Source organism: Rhinopithecus roxellana, chromosome 9, assembly GCF_007565055.1.
Source record: "Rhinopithecus roxellana isolate Shanxi Qingling chromosome 9, ASM756505v1, whole genome shotgun sequence".
NCBI lineage: Eukaryota > Metazoa > Chordata > Mammalia > Primates > Cercopithecidae > Rhinopithecus > Rhinopithecus roxellana.
In genome coordinates, this window is record NC_044557.1 from 40,886,417 (window position 1) to 40,908,585 (window position 22,169).

The 22,169-nt window shown below is 39.2% G+C and overlaps 1 protein-coding gene across 1 annotated transcript in view; it reads right to left on the reverse strand.

Moving 5' to 3' along the window:
* CSMD1 (CUB and Sushi multiple domains 1) overlaps positions 1-22,169 on the reverse strand; it is a 2,044,058-nt gene that overhangs the window by 241,553 nt on the left and 1,780,336 nt on the right. Inside the window, exons 31-35 of the mRNA XM_030937494.1 lie at positions 17,897-18,013; positions 13,831-13,944; positions 11,910-12,005; positions 1,850-2,053; positions 810-934 (exon numbers count right to left, since the gene is read on the reverse strand). Of these exons, the coding sequence (XP_030793354.1) occupies positions 810-934; positions 1,850-2,053; positions 11,910-12,005; positions 13,831-13,944; positions 17,897-18,013 (656 nt within the window). The remainder of the gene's footprint in view (positions 1-809; positions 935-1,849; positions 2,054-11,909; positions 12,006-13,830; positions 13,945-17,896; positions 18,014-22,169) is intronic.

The window sequence follows — 22,169 nt, forward strand, 5'->3', positions numbered from 1 at the left end:
ATATACACCTTAATCATGCCTCCAATACCATAATATTATATATATATAAATACACACACACACACACACACACACACACACACACACACACACACACCTTAATCATGAAAATATATCTATCTATCTATCTGGCAAAATTTAAAAAACAAACCATGAAAGAACAATTTATTTTTCTTTTTTTCTTTCTTTCTTTCTTTCTTTTTTTTTTTTTTTTTTTTTTTTTTTTTTTTTTTTTTTGAGATGTAGTCTTGCTCTGTCACTCAGGCTTGAGTGCAATAGCATGATCTTGGCTCACTGCAACCTCTGTCTCCCGGGTTCAAGCAATTCCCTGCTTCAGCCTCCCTAGTAGCTGGGATTATAGGCGTATACCACCGCGCCTGGCTAATTTTTGTATTTTTAGTAGAGATAGGGTTTCACCATGTTGGCCAGGCTAGTCTCAAACTCCTGATCTCAAGTGATCTGACTGTCTTGGCCTCCCAAAACGTGGGGATTACAGGCATGAGCCACCGTACCTGGCCAAGAGAACAATTTCTACAAATGGTACTTTTGATAGTTTTTGTTCTAAAAAAATTAAATTTTATTCTAAAAAATTATATTTATTCAAAATATAGAAACACGATTAGAAATATTTTGTAGAAATACTAAGAGAAGAGAAACAGAGTATAGTCTATGTATTTAAAATAACCAAGATAAAAGGAAAAAAGAAAGAGAAAGAGAGATGGAAAGAAAGAAAGAACAAAAGAACGAAAGAAAGCAGCCCACAGACCCCAGCTGAGCCCTGCTGTAGACTGTGGACTTCAAGGACTCACCTGAATTCCCGAGCCCTCCGTAACTATGATCTTCCATATACAGTTCAAGTTGTTTCCGTAGGGCTCGGGGTAGCCAGGGGACAGAATTGTACCTCTTCGCTGAGTGAAATTACCACTGCATGGTACTAAAAGACAGAATCACATGTCATGAAATAAAGTGCCATAGTACAGTGTTGATTTCGCACGTAGTTTTCTTCCACTGTGTGACCAGACAGTAAGAGAAAATGTACGTGAACAATGATACGTTAAATGGCATTTTGAGCCAAGGTAAAATTTAGTGTTTTCTCTTTTAAATTAGCAATATAATTGATTATTACCTGTTATGCTACTGAGTTATAGATCTTGAGTCTATAAAGAAATCTAACCAAGTTCTCTAAGAAGGGACGGTGTCTAATGATGGCATCTCCAAAGTGAATTCTGTTTAGAATAATTTACCTACTATAATTTAAGGACCTTGGCAGAGTCTTCTCTCCATGCAGACATGCATCTCCAAATGATATGAATGGGATTTATGAGCAAAGTCAAGAGAAGAGGCGCTTAAAATGTACAAATGATTCAAGTGCTAATCATGATTATACTAGGGTTTTCCACACAAAATGAAGCAGGTCAACTATAACAAGGTCATTGTCATTCAGCCTGCATTTTATCTATTACTTTTCAAACATTCATCAGCACCCATTTATTAAAAGGACGTTACACAAGTAACATAGCAAATCAACATGATAATGATTTTTTCCCAAAACGAAATTATGTTCTATACTCATGACTTTAGAGTTGATGGCCTACTTCATAAATACGGAGAAGGGAAACATGCTTTATCCTTGCTAAGATGATGAGTTGTTTTATGAAACACAGTAATTTTTAGGGTTTGGCTACTAACTCAATTATTTCCCATGAAACAAATTGCCCTTTAAATGGGTCATGAGCCAGATGGATTTACGTAGCCTGGATAGAAGCACGAGAAGCAACTCTTTGGCATCACCACACAGTTCTGGTGGGCAGCCCTGTGCCCGCGATTCCCACTTAGGGACACCGCTTACCCACACAGCTGGGGATCGTGTCGTTCCACTGCGCCAAGGCATTGGGCACGGACTGGCAGTGGAGCGCCGTGGAACCCTGAAGCAGGTATCCTGGGTTGCACTCGAATCGGACGATGGAGCCTGCCGAAAACTCAGAACCAATTCTCCTTCCATATCTGGGCTCGGGGACAGAGCTGCACTGGGTGTCGCTGGTACGAGGAACAGCTAGAAGCAAAGCACAGAACACAGCCATCTGTATCTCCATCAGCAAGCCAGGATGTTGTGTGGGAACTGGGTTTAAGATGGGGCCAAGGAGAGCTGATGCAGACAGAGAATTTAATAACACCTCCAACAATCGCTATAGAGAGTGATTTGAAGAACTGGGACCACGCAGAGCTGGCGCAGATAGAGAAGTTAATAAAGCCTCCAACAATCGCTATAGAGAATGATTTCAGGAACTGGGACCATGTAGAGCTGGCGCAGATAGAGAAGTTAATAAAGCCTCCAACAATCGCCATAGAGAATGATTTGAGGGGCTGGGACCATGCAGAGCTGGTGCAGATAGAGAATTTAATAAAGCCTCCAACAATCGCTATAGAGAATGATTTCAGGAACTGGGACCACGCAGAGCTGGCGCAGATAGAGAAGTTAATAAAGCCTCCAACAATTGCTATAGAGAATGATTTGAGGAGCACGTTCCCAACTGCACTTCGTCCTCAGGACCATCTCAGTGTCCTCACTTCAGATGAGGAAAACAGCATAAAAAGACTCAGTGCCTTATGAGGACTGATTGACATTCAGGAGATTACATTTAATCATCCTGCTGGTGATAGTGAGATGACTAACAAGGTGTACTTGTCCTCATAGGCCTCATAGTCTAATGAGAAAATCTACCATATGAATGATTTGTTATAATATGGCCATTGTGATGCAATAAAAATATTAAACTACCATCAGATCCAGCAATCCCATGTGTGTATACTTATTTAAAGGAATTTAAATTGGGATCCCAAAGAAATATCGGTATTCTCACATTCATTGTAGCAGTCTTCAAAATAGTCTACATGTGCAAACAACTTAAATGTCTATCATCACATGAACAGATAAAGAAACCGTGGAGTAGATACTCAATGGAATACTATACAGCCTTGAAAAAGAAGAAATTCCTGCTATTTGTAATAACACAGATGAACCTTGAGGACATCATGCTAACTGAAATAAGCAAATAAGCAGTCACAGAAGGACAAACACCTTATGATTTTACTTCTGTGGGGAGATTCAAGTAGTGGCACTCACAGAACCAGAGAGAGTTACAATGGTAGTTACTGGGGGCAGGGGAACAGGAAAACGGGAAGCTACTTTTGAGTGGGTATAAAGTTTCAGTTACGTAAAATGAGTAGGTCCAGGAGATCTGCTCTACAGCACTGTGTTTATAATTAAGAGGGTAGATTTCCTGATGAGAACACCTGTTCCACATGCAATCATGTTGCCTTTAGTCCTCCCTAAAGTCACCTAGGATGAGCCCAAATCTCAACAGGCCCTGGCTGGGTGCGTTGGCTCACGTCTGTAATCCCAGCACTTCGGGAGGCTGAGGCGGGTGGATCACTTGAGGTCGGCAGTTTGAGACCAGCCTGGCCAACACGGTGAAACCCCATCTCTACTAAAAATACAAAAATTAGCCAGGTGTGGTGGTGCATGTCTGTAATCCCAGCTACTGGGGAGTCTGAGGCAGGAGAATCGCTTGAACCTGGGAGGCATAAGTTGCAGTGAACCAGGATCATGCCACTGCACTCCAGCCTGAGCGACACATTGAGACCCTGTCTCCAAAAAAATAAATAAAATAAAAAATGAAAAAACAGCAAGTCCCTCCGGTTCTCTCTTGATGAGACTTTCCTAGGTTCTGTATAATGGGTGGCCTTCGTTGTTGCAGCAAGCAAAACCCCAAGTATGTGGAATGACACGTATGTATCTCAGGTCTTTGGGTAGTAGGTACTGACAGGTGAGTATCAGTGCAATGTGGGGGGGTAAGATAACTATTCAGGTTGTATGACAGAAATTGCCACCTACAGGAGATATTCCTGTTTATCAAAAGGAGTGTGGGCTAAAGATTAAAAAATACTTCAATTGGCAAAGAGGTCCATCACACCAGGCAAACTCTGAAAATAGTTATGCACTTTGAAATTTGCGTATTTTGTTTTGTCCTCTGCAATGAAAAAGACAGTATTCAGGTACTGTCTCTGAGATTCTATCCTCCTCAGTCCTTCACCCTAAATGCACAGTCCTTTATCAGAATGTGCTCACGTACTCATTTTCTCTTAAAATAACCCTTCTACCTTCCCACAGCTTTTTCTAACACACTAGAATCTGTTTTATTTATTTATTTTCTGTTGAATCAGAACAACAACCGACATGATTTGGGTCACTGCTGCTGGGGAAGCAGTTCCATGAAAATGGAAATTGGCAGATTATTTTGACTAAATGACGTTTCCATTTGGTGTTGAGATATTTTCTATAAAAAGGAAAAATTAATAAAAGTGTCTACCTTTCTAACAGCACTGATGTGGAACATAGTTTATGGTTTATCAGAATCATTCTTCTCTAAGCTAAAAATAAAATACAGAGTAACTATAATATTCTATTACAGGTCGAGTATCCTTTATCTGAAATGTCTAGTGTTTCAGGTTTTGAATTCTTATAGATTTTGGAATATTTGCATAAACATAATAAGATATCTTAGGGATGGGACCCAAGTCTAAACGTGAAATTCATTTATGTCTAATACATGCCGTATACACATAGCCTGATACACCTTCTACACATGCTTTATCCTTGTTAAGATGATGACTTGGTTTATGAAACACAGAAATGGTTAGGGTTTGGCTAATACTCAATTGTTTCCCACAAAACAAGTTGCTCTTTAAATGGGTCACGAGCCAGATGGATTTATGTAGCCTGAGAAGCGCAAGAAGCAGCTCTTTGGCACCATGGAGAAGCTCTGGTGGGCAGCCATTTTATACAATATTTTATATTTTAAAATACAAATACAATATTTTAAATAATTTTGTGCATGAGACAAAGTGTTGACAGCATTTTCTATTGCGATTCGTCCATTACATGAGGTCAGGTGTGACATTTTTCCTTTGTGGAGTCATGTTTGTGCTCAAAACATATCAGATTTTGGAGCATTTAGGATTTTGGATAGTCAGATTAGGGATTCTCAATTCATATAATAAAATAGTTCTTGAAATTATTTTTGTCATTCCTGAGTATTTTGTTAGAGTTGAATAATGGCATGAAGAAAAAAAGAGATATCCCATAGAGGTTTCCACAATCATCTCAAAGATCTTTCACAAAACGAAGAACTATTGCCAGTGGTAGTTTTTCTACTTATGCTGGATTGCTTACAAAATACCTGCTATCGTGGCAAAGGTTCCACTTATCTAAGAGGCTTCAGGTATTGCATCGCTCACTTGTATATTTGAGAGCTATGTAAACATATTTGTATCTTTGAGAGATACAGGGTATCACTGTCATTCCAAGTTCCCCAAATGAGGAGAAATACAGCACCAACGGCCATGTGTACACAGGTCACTTTCTTCATGAAATTGATAGTGGTCTATTTTCAAGGAAAACGACAATAAATGAATAACACCTGCATCTGGATAAAATTACGAAAAAAGATTTTTAGAGGAAGAAGTTTAGAAAGTGAAGAGACCAATTTTAAGTATTTGAGACAGTAGGACAGGGAGAAGCTGTGGAATGGACATCACAGCTCCACAGAATGTCTGGGAAGCGGGTGGGTAGAAATCAGACTGTGCTCTGTAACTTCCTCCTCCCCGCCAGTCCTCTGGCTCTGGCCCTTCGCCTGGACATTTCAGATGGCACCCGAGAGAAATTCTATTGTCTGTCATCATCATTCTCTATCTTTTAGTAAATATTTCACACTGCCATGAAGCCAAATTGAAATCAGCCCAGTGGAAAAGTGAGCAGCAATGAGGTCAGCCTGGAATAGGGGGTGATCAACAAAATGACTGACTTCTCAGGCCAGACAACCATGTTTCTTTGGAGGCAGGAAGTCCTCCCCTGGGGCTCTGAGGTGCTGTAAGTGGGAAGCAGTGCGAATGTGTGCACACCTGTCGGAAAAAGCCGGAAACATATTGTGACAGGTTTCATGATCACCCTTCAACACCGCAAATGCTCTAAGCTACAGCTACATGCTGCTCCTTTACTGCACCTCTGCTACAGTCGATGTGAAAACCACAACAACAATAATAAAATAAATCTGAATGCATGGAGGACTCACTTGCAACACCTAAGTGGAGCAGTTTTGATTTAGTGACTGAGGGACATTTTCTATCTCAAAATCATTCCTCTCTCATGGTTGAAAAATCAGGTTGGACAAGCCATTACTAGTCAATGAATTAAAATATATATCACTGGATTGCAAGCAGAATTTTACATTTATTCTTCTTTGCAAAGAATATGCATTTTATAAGCTTTCGATACAAATGTGAGGTTTTAGATGTGGAAAACCAGCTAAGCCACATAATTCATGCCATCTAAAAAGAAGAAGAAACCAAGGGAAAATCAATCAAAACATGTATTTGCCTGCCTAGAAATGACCTCAAGTAAAGAAACTCTTAATGTACATCTTCCCTACCCAAATTGAGAAAAAAATATTTCTGCGTTTATAGCTCTGCTTATTTTCAGGAGACTATTCGATTAACTATTTTATTTTATTTCATTTTATTTTATTTTATTTTTGAGGTGGAGTCTCGTTCTGTCACCTAGGCTGGAGCACAGTGGTGTGATCTAGGCTCACTGTAATCTCCGCCTCCCAGGTTCAAGCAGTTCTCCTGCCTCAGTCTCCCAAGTATCTGAGATTACAGGCACCTGCCACTACCCTTGGCTTTTTTTTTTTTTTTTTTTTTTTTTTTTTTTTTTTTTGTACTTTTAGTAGAGATGGGGTTTCACCATGTGAACCAGGCTGATCTTGAACTCCTGAGCTCAGACAATCTGCCTGCCTTGGCCTCCCAAAGTGCTAGGATTACAGGCATGAGTCACCGTGCCTGGCCTAATTAACTATATTTCCATGAGTGCTAAAGAGACCAAGTCTTTCCAGCGCAAGACCCTGGAAGAAGAAAGCCTTGAGCTCCTGAGCCTGGGATGCAGGTGCTGCTTCAGGCGAGGAGCCTGGGAGAGGAGAACCCAGGTTAGAGATGGTAGCCTGGAAAACATGACTTGGAAAGAAACAGTCCCGGCCAATGGACATTTATAAGCTGGGCACTGCAGGGGAGGTTCAATATAGAAATACGGTTTCCTCTTCCCTTTAAAATGTACAGTAAATCCTTGCAGTTTACTCGTTTTGGTGTGAGTGTGTTATTTGGAAGGAACTGAAGGCAGCATTGAATTCTACGTTGAAACAAATGACAGGAATAGGCTCTTTATGAAAACAGACAGGCATAAATATAAGACCATTGGAAAAAGTGCGTGGATGAGGTACTCTCCCACATGAAGGTTTATTGAGACACAATCAATCATGCATATCAGAGGGATGGGGGAGAAGACAGGGCAGGGTGGGCAGCTGTGACCAGCCTGCCTTAAATCCTCAGAAGCCTCGGAGCAGGCAGCAAAGAGAAGGATGTGGGCTCTGCTTCCCTTGGCCTCTGTTTTCAGGCGGATTGATTCTAATGTTGAAAGACATGAATTACTGGCCAAAGCAAAGTCTCTAAATGCAATATAATTACTTAATGGTATAGAATCAATGGCCTCTTCTAATCCTGGAAGAAGCAGACTGTGCTGGAGTTACTAAGAAATGGTGTGTGTGATGTTCTGCTTTTGCATTTTGCTAAGAATATGTTGATTTTAGGTGTGACGTATTTTCTGTGAAATGGTAAAGATCCCTGAACTTGTATAACCACAGCCAATCATGCAGGTTCTTCCAGTCCCTGCTTGATGGTACAAGGCCAGGGAACTTAGAGAGTACAGGGGAGGCTACAGGATTTCCTCCACTGTGAACACTCAGGGAATTCCCGGGAGCTCAGAAACTGGTATAAAACACTTTCTGCTTGATGCCAAAAAGCACATGTACAAAGCTGAACATGTTCAGCATTTAAAAGAAAGAATTGTGTATCTCCCATGTCTTCAACAAAGCTTGCTAATGCCAGGAAAAAATGTAATCATGGCTCAGACTTGGAATATTAAAACTGTCAGAGGTGTTTGATCCAGAGAGACTCCATCTTCAATAGGGGCTGTGTAAAATGAGACTGAGACCTACTGGGCTAAATTCACAGGAGGTCAAGCATTCTAAGTCACAGGATGAGATAGGAGGTCGGCACAAGGTACAGGTCACAAAGACCTTGCTGATAAAAAGATGTAGTAAAGAAGCTGGCTAAAATCCTCCAAAACCAAGATGGCTTCTAAAATGGCCTCTGGTCATCCCCACTGCTCATTATACACTAATTAAAAAGCATTAGCATGCTAAAGAAAACACTCCCACTGGCACCATGACAGTTTACAAATGCCATGGCAATGCCAGAAAGTTACTCTAAAGGGCCTAAAAAGGGGAGAGACCCTAGTTAAAGGAATTGTCTACCCCTTTGCCAGAAAACTCACAAATAATCCACCACTCGTTTAGCATATAATCAAGAAATAACAGCAAGTATAAGCAGCTGAGTGGCCCAGGCCACTGGTCTAAGGAGTAGCCATTCTTTATTCCTTAACTTTCCTAATAAACTTGCTTTCACTTTACTCTGTGGACTCGCCCCAAATTCTTTCTTGCGTAAGATCTAAGAACCCTCTCTTGGGGTCTGGATCCGGACCCCTTTCTGGTAACAAAACCATTACAGACACTCTCATACTTCAGGAGGGGAATAATTCGATTTCTTTTCATGCCAGCTTCTCACCACAGCTTTTGCTTCTCAATGCTATTTGATTATATCACAGCTGAGGGAGTGGTTACTGATTCGGAGTGGTTACTGATTCAGAGTGGGGTGAATGCTTGGGTGGGCAGGATGCACGCCTGAGCCACAGCTGCAAACAGTGCTCCATTATCACCGAAACCTGTTGGTCATGCAGGTCACTCATCTCAGTCTCCACACCACGCCTTCCGTCACTAGAGACCAGTGGATTGTGAGTGCTTCCTTTCTGGCAGAGTGGATCATGACCGTGCCAGTTTGTTCAGCGGCACCAAACTGAAGATAAGAGAAGCTCCTGGCAAGTCCTGGCTCACCACGGACACATCCAAGCTGAAGGGTTATCCAGTGTTTCATTCCGAAGGGTCACTCGCCACAGCCTTCTCTGGGGTGCCCTGTGATCTATCTCACACCTTCTTCTCTCATGCTTTCCAAATGTACCCTTCTGCTCTCAAGCAGTGTGGAAAACAAACAAAAACCCAGCAATTGCACAGGTTCACTAGAATACTGCATTCAAAAGCCTCTAGACTTCCATTGCTTCACAAGTTCAGAAAGATGGTAACATCATCATTAGTCATGTCTTCATATCACTAACCAGGATGACATGGAGGGTGGGGAGCAGAGGGCTAGAGACCATGATCTGTGCACATCTGGAGTCACACACACGTTTTCTGCACACTGACGCTGTTGCAAACATTTTCCACGGCAGCCCCCAGCAGCTCTTTATAACCGAACTGTGTCTGTTAACAAGGGTTAGGTATCCTACAACCATGGAAATCACAGTCTATGTGCAATTTGAAGCTGAACTTGTTTATGAAAGAATGAAGCTGTAGTGTATGAAAGCACTGTTCAGAATATTTTTATATAATAGAATTCAAATAATTTTTAGGCTTCAGTGTAACTACTGTCTTTCAAGAAGCAATGTTCAATGTAACTTTTCATGTGTACTTAAAACTTTTACCATTGCTATTGAGTAATTTATAAGTTGCATTTATAATTCTAGTTCTTTACCTCCAGAAAAACTTAGTTTTTGATAAAAAGACATCAATTTTTTGCATAAACACACTAGTAGGAGCAAAGCAAGAGAAGGAGGTATTTAGAAATTTATAAAATATTAAGGATGTTAGAGTCATTATATACTCTTGAGGACAAGAAAAATAAATTTCCTCTATAAATGATGTTCTTTTCTTTCTACTTTTCTGTATCCTTGACATTTTGATGAAAACGTATTACTTTAAGCAAAATTTTTAAAATACATGGCTTCCAAGGACAACATTTGAATATAAGACACCAGGATATTTGCATTCAATATGTTATCTGATGATCTGATAGATTTTATAATCTTTATAAAAAAACAAAGAAAGCCCCTTATAAAGGCAGACAAGGTCAGTCACTTGAGCATTTCCAGGAGAGAAAATGTTCAGGCAGCCCAGTTTATTTACACATCTCACTTTGGTCTAAACATGATTCTGCTTTTGCGAAGTCAGATAGAATTTATTTGAAAAAATTAGAAATAGTAAGAGACAGGTTGTTTCAACAGGCCACACTCTAATAAAGTCCGTTTTTAAAAACTACTGGGTAATTATTTACATTTTAATAAAAGATGTAACTTATAACAATGTAACTCCGCCGGGCGGGGTGGCTCAAGCCTGTAATCCCAGCACTTTGGGAGGCCGAGTCGGGCGGATCACGAGGTCAGGAGATCGAGACCATCCTGGCTAACACGGTGAAACCCCGTCTCTACTAAAAACTACAAAAAACTAGCCAGGCAAGGTGGCGGCGCCTGTAGTCCCAGCTACCCGGGAGGCTGAGGCAGGAGAATGGCGTGAACCCGGGAGGTGGAGCTTGCAGTGAGCTGAGATCCGGCCACAGCACTCCAGCCTGGGTGACAGAGCGAGACTCCGTCTCAAAACAAACAAACAAAAAAAAAAAAACCAAAAAAAAAAAACAAAAAAAACCAATGTAACTCCTTTTATTGCATTCGCATCTCCATTCATTCAATGGCTACTTACACAGGATCAGAGAGATCTTTGTCGCCCGATTAACTGTTAAGCATCATCCTCATTCTCTTCCCATTACTCTTTAAATTATCTAATTGCTGAAAACTGAAGGGTTTTCACACTGAACTGTTTTGCAGTCATGAAATTCCGAATTTGAGATGATTAGGAATGATTGATAAATAATATAACATTGTTATACTCCATCTCTTTTAAAAAAACATAATAGTATCAATAATGTTTTCTGGAGGAATCTTTATTAAAGGAAACAAACCATTGCTAAGAAAAGGTGTTTCTCCAGATCTGAAGAAAATACTTAACAGTGGCCATTAGTATCTGTAGCCTCCAGAAAAATCGAGACCTAGAAAACTAAGTATTGCTTCTTATTTTTGAACACACAGTTTATCTCTGAGCATGATCATTTCTTCCAGATCTCAGCCTTTACAATCATGACAAGCTCCATCCAAAGACTTACTCCAAGCTTCCGAAAGTATATGAACAGTTTATGTGGTCATTTTTTCAAGTTCATATAATGAATATGCAAAACAAAAGTGAAACATATTCGGAGAAAATTCTTAGCTTTTCAGAATCTTTGAGCAATCTCAAATATTTTTTAAAAGGTTTAAATTAAAAAATAAGTATAAAGGTGTAAAAGTACCCAACGTAAATAAAACACAAACAAAATAAATAGGTATTTAGTTAGGATAAGAGATGCATGTATGATATTTTGTTTTTTGTTTTGTTTTGTTAAATTTCCTTTTAAGCTTAGTTTTTATAAAATGTAGAATTGTATAATGCATTTTAAATATATTTCATATATTGTTACTAAGATCTAAACTATTACAAAATACTTAATTAGACAAATTATTGTATTTGAAATCATCTTCCAAGATGTGAAGAGCTACAGAAAGGTAATATGATCAATATTTATTCCCTTCTAGTGCCTGATGAGATATTATTCTGTTTTGTAGTAGAAATACGAGTTTCAACTGTCAAAAAATTATAATATTTTTATTAAATAACTCATTATGAACATATGAACACCTCCAGCTCCTTAAATATGACAAAAATGCCACTGAGATGTTCTGAGTGCTCTGTCTGAGACTGGTGGTGTGCGCAGCGTCAGGAAGGACCACAGTGACATGTGGAGACATGGGGAGTGACCCTCACCTTGATACACGAAGTGGAAACCCCTGGCAGAGGCACCGCTCTTCGCACTGAATCGGAGCAGAATTTGATTTGACGTAGCCAAGGGCAATGTTTCCCCTAGAAATGAAGACAGAGATAATATGTGGGATTCAGAAAACACACAGCACCATGGAGGACAGGTGTATTTTGGAAAATGGTGATAAAGCTGAAATTTCACATTTGTTTTTTGAACTTTTAAAACATTTTCACTTTGTGGTTTAAAACTCAAATATGTTGTTTTTATAAAGATTTAAAAACTCTGTCCCAGGCAAGAATAGGCAGTGCATTTGATTAAAATATACTGAAATCATGATTTCACTGATGACTTTTTTTGAAGAAAGCACCGATGGTAGGTAGCTCTATATAATAATGGAGACAGAAGTCAAGGGTGAATCATTTGCTCAGGATCACCTTAATTTGATTTTAGTTAAAAATTAAAAGAATTTTACTTAAAATTTTTTAAAAAGTAACTGAATCCAAAGATGACTTTTTAAAAATTAAAGGATTCAGAAAAGACCTTCTGAAGTATATTTTTAACCTTTAGAAGCACATATAGGCCAGGCACAGTGGCTCACACCTGTAATCCCAACAATCTGGGAGGCTGAAGCTGGTGGATCACTTGAGGCCAGGAGTTTGAGACCAGCCCGGCCAACATGGGGAAACCACGTCTCTACTAAAAATGCAAAAATTAGCCAGCTATGGTGGCACATGCCTGTAATCCCAGTCACTCAGGAGGCTGAGGCAAGAGAATTGCTTGAACCTGGGAGATGGGGGTTGCAGTGAGCCAAGATGGTGCCACTGCTCTCTAGCCTGGGCAACACAGTGAGTGAGACTTCGTCTCAAATAATAATAATAATAATAAAATAAAAATAAAAAATATATAAAAGCACATATAAAATGTGGAAGAGTCTGTCTCAAGCAGTGGTGGGAGGTGTGTGAATTGGCATAAGCCTTTCAGAGGACAATGTGTTACTAAGAATCAACATATTTAACATGTATCCTCTAATGCATTCTTAGATATGTCACTGAACCCTGGTAGAAAAGAACAAAACATAGGTCTTAAGACTTTTAGTTAATAATGAAATAGTGAAAACCTGGAAATAACCAAATCTTAATCTTAATTGGTCAAAGCTTGTGATGCATATAGTTTACTAGGCAAATTAGTGAATGTACTCAGTACCAAACTGGTTTCATAAATGATGAAAACGTATCAGTACAAATAAGGGGTAGGTCATCAATTAAAAGTGGGGTTAAATTGTGCTACGTTAAACCCACAGAATACCATTCAGAACTCAGAGTTATACACTGTATACACTGGCTGTATAACTAACAGTGTTTGTTAGAGACAGATTTCTGTATGTGATTTTAGGGGTAAGAATGGGATAAAAATAAGTTTTGAAATAACAGTCCATGTTTTCTGGGGGTTCCTGTGTGTTTGCGTGCACGTGTGGACAAATGTATGCATGTGTACATGTGAACACGGGTAGATGTGCAGTTATTAATGGGTCTCTCTATGTAGGACTCACAAGCTTAGAATGATTTGGACCGAAATGTTAATCATTTTTATATCCAGAGGGGAGGTTAAGACACATGGGATACAAAATTAAACACAGATGATAGTTGATTATCCCATCCTCTTTTTCGGATCTTTGCCCCTTTTACTGAGATAAATATTATATTTTCTGCAATCTTAGTAAGATGATAAAAGCAGGTGATTTTATATCTGAGATAAAAACACTTTTGAGATCTTACATCTAAAATAAGATTTTTCTAAGCACACACGCAGATTCAAAAATGATTACATTTCTCATTCATTAAAACAAAGCAAAAGAAATTGACAAGTTAAAAATCAATCCCCCTAGCTGTCTAAACTAAATTAAGGGCAAAATGCTTTAAGACCTACCTGAGTGAGACCCAGAGAGCGAGCTGAGAAGTCTGGCCTGCGCGTGGGTTCCATCGAATAATTCGGCCAAATCATTCAGGGCCGTCTGGAAATAGGCAAACTGTCCAAAGACCACTAAAAAATAAGACGGGGGATGTTGGCACAAGATGCTCTAAGAAAACAAAATGGAGATTTTTGATTTCACTGAATATCTATTATTAATTGCCCCAAAGGATCATTATCCTAAGAATCTGGTAAAAAATAAATATCAAATTATTTTCTCTGCTTTCTAAGTTTTCAGTTGACGAAACTATTTTACTTTGCTTCTTGACTTTTGGCATTTAATAAAAGAAAAAAATACTGCTTTATTTCAAATTTGAATATTAAATGAAGAATGTTTTTGTTTTAATAAACACAGCATTAAGAATATCTGGGCTGGATGTGGTGGCTCACGCCTGTAATCCCAGTACTTTGGGAGGCGGAGGCAGGTGGATCATCTTGAGGTCAGGAGTTCACGATCAGCCTGGCCAACATGGTGAAACCCTGCCTCTATTAAAAATACAAAAATTAGCAAGGCTTGGTGGTGGCTGCCTGTAATCCCAGGTACTCAGGAGGCTGAGGCAGGAGAATTGCTTGAACCTGGAAGGCAGAGGTTGCAATGAGCTGAGATTGTGCCACTGCACTCCAGCCTGGGTGACAGAGTGAGACGCAATCTCAAAAAAAAAAAAAAAAAAAAAAAAAAAAAAAAAAAAAAAAAAAAAAAATCTGTAAAGACTTCCCTATATTTTCAAATATTTAGCAACATTTTATTCAATGAAAAATAAGCAAAGGATCAAGCCCCATGATGATTTGATGAGGAATTTACATTCCTCACAAAAGGTTATTATAATGCCAAATTCATATTAATACATTGCTGTATTCATACAAACTGATTTACACACGTGATTCTGTGGCATATAATAGGAATCACTTGCTGTTTTCCACTCTACAATTTCATTTACCCTACAGGTTATGAAAGTTGTGTGAACACACATCCTTCAAGTAAAACATAACTATATACTTTGTGACTTCAAATTTAACTGATACTGTGTATTCAGATTGATGATATAGAGGGCCTTTATATATGCAGGAAAACCTGTGAGTTAGTATATATTTATAAGCAATAAACAACTAATCCTTTTCTTATTTATTGTAAGATTTGCACTACAATCATTCTAAACCATTATGAACAAGAAATGGAGGTGTGTGCACTAGTTGTGTGTGTCAGAATTCCAATAGAAAGAATTACTGTTAATATTTGTCAGTATGATGAAAGTAATCTAACTGTAACAGTGTGTGTGCCCATATGTGTATAGACACACATACATATATTTATGTAACTGAATCCATACACACGTATCTAATATTGTCTTTGAAGATTTTATAATTTCCCAGAGAAAAACACAAAGAAGTCATATAGACTAGGTGAATTTTTCCAATAGATGAAATGCACTAAAAACTTTTTTCAGAAATTAGAGAGGGAGAGGACTTAATACTTTCTCTACAGATCTTGCTTATACCATCCTAACCCACCCACCACCTCCCCAAGTTCATTAGATTTTTATCATATTGGAGGCCAAAAACTTGGGTCAAAAAAGTGAATCATTCATAGATAATTTCTACTCTTTTTCAAGAAATATTTAGCTGACATCCACCTCATATCAGAAACTAAGAAAAAAGGAGGGAAGGCGATATTAACATTGTCCCAGGACTATCACACTCGAGCGTGTTCGGTAATTTCCACGACAAATATGGATTTTGAATGCAAGATGTCAGGAGCCAGGAGGAATGCCCAGCTCATTCTAGAGATGGCCCTGACATCTTCCTTGAGGCGCCTCCTTCACCTGGGTTCTAACTCGTCACTCACAGTCAGCCCTAGTGAGCAAACTCAGTTTCCAAGAGAGAAAAGCTACTCAGTGCTATCCACGCTACTGCTAGAAATCATGAGAATGTGATGAGAAGAACAAACAAAGGGTTGTGGGGCTTCAGCCGCGGGAACCATCAATGCTTCACGGTGGGGATGGCACTATCACTAGTTCTTCAAGAAGGATTCGTGGAAGAATGGAATATAAGAAATTATATCAGCAAATGGAATACAAAAAGCAAAATGGTAGAGGGGACAAATGCAGCAAACAGTCAACTTCAGCTAACACTCCGTGGACAAAAAACAAACAGGGGGATTGGAATGCAAAGGTCTGTGGCAAGGACCTCAAAGGCCACCCTGAAACATAAACACTTTGTTCTGTAGGTAACGGGAGTGAGTAAGAATGTTTATCACAATACCAAAACGCTTAGATTTGTGTTTTAGAAAGCATTCTTGGCTATGGTTTTAGATGAGAATGGAGGAAACTGGGTTATCTGAAGACCTGTCTTATTAATAATATTGCTTCCCATTTTCAGCCTGTGTTGACAGACAGGAAGCAGCCCCTTCCTACCTGGTAAGGATCACGTCACCCCGTAATGTCTGGATGGCACGTCTGCCTCACTCCCACACCATAAGCCTGAGAGGGGCATGGACCAGATTCGTTTCATCTTTGCATCCATGGACTTACAAATACTGTGAGATTAATTGTTTAGTTAATTTGTTTATTTCGTAGGAAAAAGTAAAGAATGGGGGAAGAAAGTAAAAGACAGAATGCATTTTCATTAAAGATTCGCTATAACTATGTTATTCCACACTGAGACTTTCTGCCAGATAGGATGTGATGTGTTTGTGTAATTAAATCTTTCAGATCAGGAAATTATAATCAATATTTAGGATATGAGTATGACTTTTTTAGCTGAAAAATTTTAATTGTGTAGTGATGACAATAATATTTTGTATTTAACTAAAATAATAGGATATGGCTGCTAAACTTCATTGTAATAAGTATATTTTGTCATGCATTCATAAAAAAGACTTTTTTGTGATAATCAGGGGAATACTGCTGAGCATTTAGGTGAGAAAAATGTATTTTGTTCAAATTCTAAATTAAGGTTGAAGTTAAATGAGGGACTTTAAAGAATTTGGGCCAACTTAAAGAGTTCGAATCTAGAACCCGTTTTAGGTATCATTGTCCATTTATCATAACAAAGGGAACAGCAAGGCTCAGGGAGGGTGTGCATTATTAAATTCGTAAGAAGCCTGGGAATCATAACATAATAGAAGTTTATAAAAATAGTCTCCCACACACCAGTTTCTTACCCATTAAATAACTTTCTTGTCATATGTTAAAAATGCTTTACCTCAAATACAGTCTAACATTAGAATTTTTATCTGCTTTATATGCTGAGTGAGTGATTGCTGTCTCAGACATATATAAAAACCTTGACTAGGTAGCATTTTCAATTTTCCTAACGGAAAGAGGGAAATCGTCTTTAAGATGACGATAGCTACTATCCGGTTTACTCCAGAAAAGAATCCGATCCAAGATAAATGGTCCTGGTCAGGAGTGAGATGAGCATCACATAAATGAAGTGCAGAGCGACCAGGAAAGGCTCTTCTGGAAATGAAGTCATCTTGGAAAATTCGCTCAAATTGGACACAAGGTGTAGGAGGGAAATAGAAAGTCAGGGTTCAGCAGGTGAAACAGTCAGGACTGTGCCTGCTTCTCCATCCCTGAGCACTTACAGGTTGACTCAAGGATGCAGTGATTTCGATCACGATCTGGTTACTGAATTCACTGAATGTACGTGCCATTCATGCACAGACATGCACACAGCGCTCTGACCCACCCTCTACTTTATGAGAAATCCTCCCTTGCTCATAAAAACAACCAATGGAAAGAACGATGTGTGAGAAACCTAAGAAAGAAGCCAAATTAATTCTCTCTGATTATTCTGGATCATAACCCTAGTGGGGACTGTAAGTGTTTAATATCACATTGGTAAAAGGATTGTAACGGACATTGTGTGGGATATGTTTGGAAAGCCTGCTACTAAAATGCAACTCATTTGCTTTTACATGAACTATTTCACTAAGCTCTAGAATACCTGTTTATCGGATGAGAGAAAAATTAACCCTGAAAGGAAACATGACAATGAATTAAAAATAAAAGGACATCCTTACCGAATTCCTTTGGGACCGTTATGGAATAGAGGCATATTTGACCAGCTGTGTAATTATGGGGGTAGTTTGGTGATAAAACCACTCCTTCCGATCCCATGTACTGGCCTCCGCAGGGAGCTGAAAATAAAACCAACCGAGAATGAGGTGCTGTGCAATAATAATAGTGCATGTGACAGGTGAGCCAAAGCTGAAACACATCAAATACGTGAGCACATTTACTGAAAACTTAACGAAATAATATGTTAAAATCTTGTTTTGCATTGCTATCAATGTAATAGAAAAACAAAGATTTACCAGGTAAGAAGTAATGCAACTTAGGAGAAAAACCTAATATTATTTTCAAGGCCATGTCTCAGATGTATTACAATAATAAGGGAAACAGTTATAATAATAATAGAACAGGTTCTGTAAAGACAAATGATTAAATTATTTTAGAAAGTCTAGCCAGAGTTGTCTGTTCAAAGTCAATCCTCATATTAACCTAAGAGATACAAAGATTATATCAGTTTTCTATCACTTTTATATTAATATGGGACTAAAAGGGAAAATGTTTTGTTTTTTAGGGGGTTTTGTTTGTTTTAACGTTTTATCTTATAGTTTCAGTAAAAAAGCAACATGTATAATTACTAACGCTTTTGGGGTCTCTTCTATGAGTTCGATTTAAAACTAAAGGAATCCATTATTAGAAAGTTAGGGCTTATAAAATATAGAGAGGTGTCGGGGGGGGGCGGGGGGTATGTCTGTGTGTATGTGTATGTGTGAGTATGTCTTAATTTTTCCCCAGTTATCTTACTTACTTTGGCTTCACTTTTGCTAAGAAAATGAAAAACACTGTACACAGATGTTCAAAGCACTTTTTAAAGCATCATGGAACAGACCTCCAATTAAATCCCAGCCATTTGATATCCAGTCTTTACATTGCCAGTACTCTATTTCCTTATATTTTTACATAAGGAGGGGTCAAGTCCGCTCCGCTCATCTATTTAGCATAGAGCACTGACCAGTGCAGGAGCCACTCAGTACAGCCTATTGCACCCTTACCATGCTGGCTGTGGCCTGACTGCACTTCCTATCTTAGATATACCGTCACTGATTTGAATTCAGAATTATCTTCAGTATTTCAGAAAGGTTATATTTCTACAGCTCATTTCTCCTTGATATGGCAATTTTCTTTTTCTTTTCTTTTCTTTCTTTCTTTTTTTTTTTTTTTTTTGAGACGGAGTCTTGCCCTGTCACCCAGGCTGGAGTGCAATGGTGTGATCTCCACTCACTGCAACCTCCGCCTCCCTGGGTTCAAACAATTCTCCTGCCTCAGCCTCCTGAGTAGCTGGGATTACAGGCATGTGCCACCACACTTGGCTAATGTTTTGGGGGTTTTTTTTGTATCTTTAGTAGAGACGGAGTTTCACCATGTTGGGCAGGCTGGTCTCGAACTCCAGACCTCGTGATCTGCCTGCCTTGGCCTCCCAAAGTGCTGGGATTACAGGGGATTACAGGCGTGAGCCACTGTGCCCAGCCACAATAGCAATTTTCAAGCCTCAAAGGAAAAAAAAGTTAGAGATAACACGTTTAATCCTTTGAACGTTAATTAGCATTATGTTAAATCTTAATTGATGGACAGAATATTTTCCATGATGAATAAAACTCCTTAGAACATGGTAATGCTACGGTTAAGGCATCTTGTTAATGATGATTAGTTAAGAAATTTCCTGAACTTCTGCATTACAATCGCTTGAAAAACTTGAATTGTATTCTAAAAGTCAAAGGAAAACAGCTCAGACATCTGACAGCTTTGATCTGTTTATGACCAGCTGGCAGCGATTTTTACTTAACTAAGCTCAGCCTTCATGCTAGTGTCTTAATTCAAAATCACGTTATCACTCTAAAACACTTCTATTTAGTTTTTTCCAGTTTTAAATAGAAACATTTTATTTTCACTTTTAGATGGAGGATATTTCTGTAAGCTCCAAAACTGAAGGTTTCCAGTAGAATCCTGGCGTCACTCACTCTACCAAGGCAGACACATCCCTCAGATATTTTCCTCCACCATCACCATGTGAGGTCAACCAGGGTACGTCAGAACTATCTTTTCTTTTTCCTCAAAAGCTTCAAGTTCAAGTTAAAAAAAAAAAAAAACACAAATATAGAATGAAAATGTATTTTAATTCCGCTCAGTCACATAAAATTGAAACATATCACTTTGCAAATGATCTTTTTCCATTAAAAATTTAGTTTTAAATTTTAAACAAGAAGTATAAGTAGGCCGGGCGCGGTGGCTCACGCCTATAATCCCAGCACTTTGGGAGGCTGAGGCGGGCGGATCACGAGGTCAGGAGACCGAGACCATCCTGGCGAACACGGTGATATCCCGTCTCTACTAAAAATACAAAAACTAGCCGGGCGAGGTGGCGGACACCTGTAGTCCCAGCTATTCGGGAGGCTGAGGCAGGAGAATGGCGGGAACCCGGGAGGCGGAGCTTGCAGTGAGCCGAGATCTGGCCATTCACTCCAGCCTGGGCGACAGCGCGAGACTCCGTCTCAAAAAAAAAAAAAAAAAAAAAAAAAAAGTATAAGTAAAAAGTGGAAAAACGTCATCACTGGGCCAAAATTTTGATTCCCAAATTATTAGCGATGGTGAACTAATTCTTATCAAGAACATCTTCTGATCGCTCTGTCACGAGGCTGGAGTGCAATGGCACGATCTTGGCTCACTGCAACCTCCGCCTACCGGGTTCAAGAGATTCTCCTGCCTCAGCCTCCTGAGTAGCTGGGACTACAGGCGCGCACCACCAAGCACAGCTGATTTTTGTATTTTTGGTAGAGACGGGTTTTACCGTGTTGGCCAGGATGGTCTCGATCTCTTGACCTCGTGATCCACCTGCCTCGGCTTCCCAAAGTGCTGGGATTACAGGCGTGAGCCATTACGCCCGGCCATATGTTTCGTGATGGTTAATACTGAGTTTCAACTTTTGGATTGAAGGATACAAAGTATCGATCCTGGATGTGTCTGTGGGGGTGCTGCCAAAGGAGACTAACATTTGAGTCTGGGATGGCAAAGGCAGACCCACCCTTAATTTGGGTGGGCACCATCTAATAAACTGCCAACATGGCTAGAATATAAGCAGGCAGAAAAATGTGAAATGAGAGACTGGCCTAGCCTACATCTTTCTCCTGGGTTGGATGCTTCTTGCCCCTGAACATCGAACTCCAAGCTCTTCAGTTTTGGAACTCAGAATGGCCCTCCTTGTTCCTCAGCCTGCAGACAGCATATTGTGGGAACTTGTGATCATGTGAGTTAATGCTTAATAAATTCCCCTTTATATATGTAGCTATTCCATTCGTTCTGTCCCTCTAGAGAACCCTGACTAATACATGTTTTAAAGTATAACTACAAAGAAACACTTTGTCCAAGGACAGAATAAAAGAGGATTGCCTTATGATACTAGAGGACACTTTAAAAAAGCCAAAGATGAAATTAAGGAAAACTGACTCAGAACTTCTGTCTTTTACTACCTTGATAAATGGTGCTTGTGCCTGTCAGTTATTCCTCAGATCAGAAAGCTACGCACCAGAACTACAACAATTACATGTTTCATACATGACCAAACATTTGTGTTAGAAAAATATGGAGAGAATTTTTATTTAATTCTTTTTTTTTTTTTTTTTTTTTTTTTTTTTTTTTTTTTGAGATGGAGTCTCGCTCTCCTAGGCTGGAGTGCAGTGGCCAGATCTCAGCTCACTGCAAGCTCTGCCTCCCGGGTTCATGCCATTCTCCTGCCTCAGCCTCCTGAGTAGCTGGGACTACAGGCGTCCGCCACCTTGTCTTGCTAGTTTTTTGTATTTTTTTTTTTTAGTAGAGACGGGGTTTCACCGTGTTCGCCAGGATGGTCTCGATCTCCTGACCTCGTGATCCGCCCGTCTCGGCCTCCCAAAGTGCTGGGGTTACAGGCTTGAGCCACCGCGCCCGGCCTAATTCTTAATAATTGTTATGTCTGTGTTACTGTGCTAATCTAAGAAACAGCCATGGTGCTTCTCACCTTAGGAGTTATTTAATTTTAATACAACAACAGAGGAAAAATAAATAAATGTTTGTTATTTGGTAATTAACATATTAAACAGATTATTGCCTAAATGAATAAAGACATACAAGAGCATTCATTGCTAATGTTAACAAGAAGCTTGCTTATCCATCTGGCTAATTAGAATACATACATCTCATACATAAAGGCAATCACATAGAACCAAATTGAATACACAAAACTAGCAAACAGAG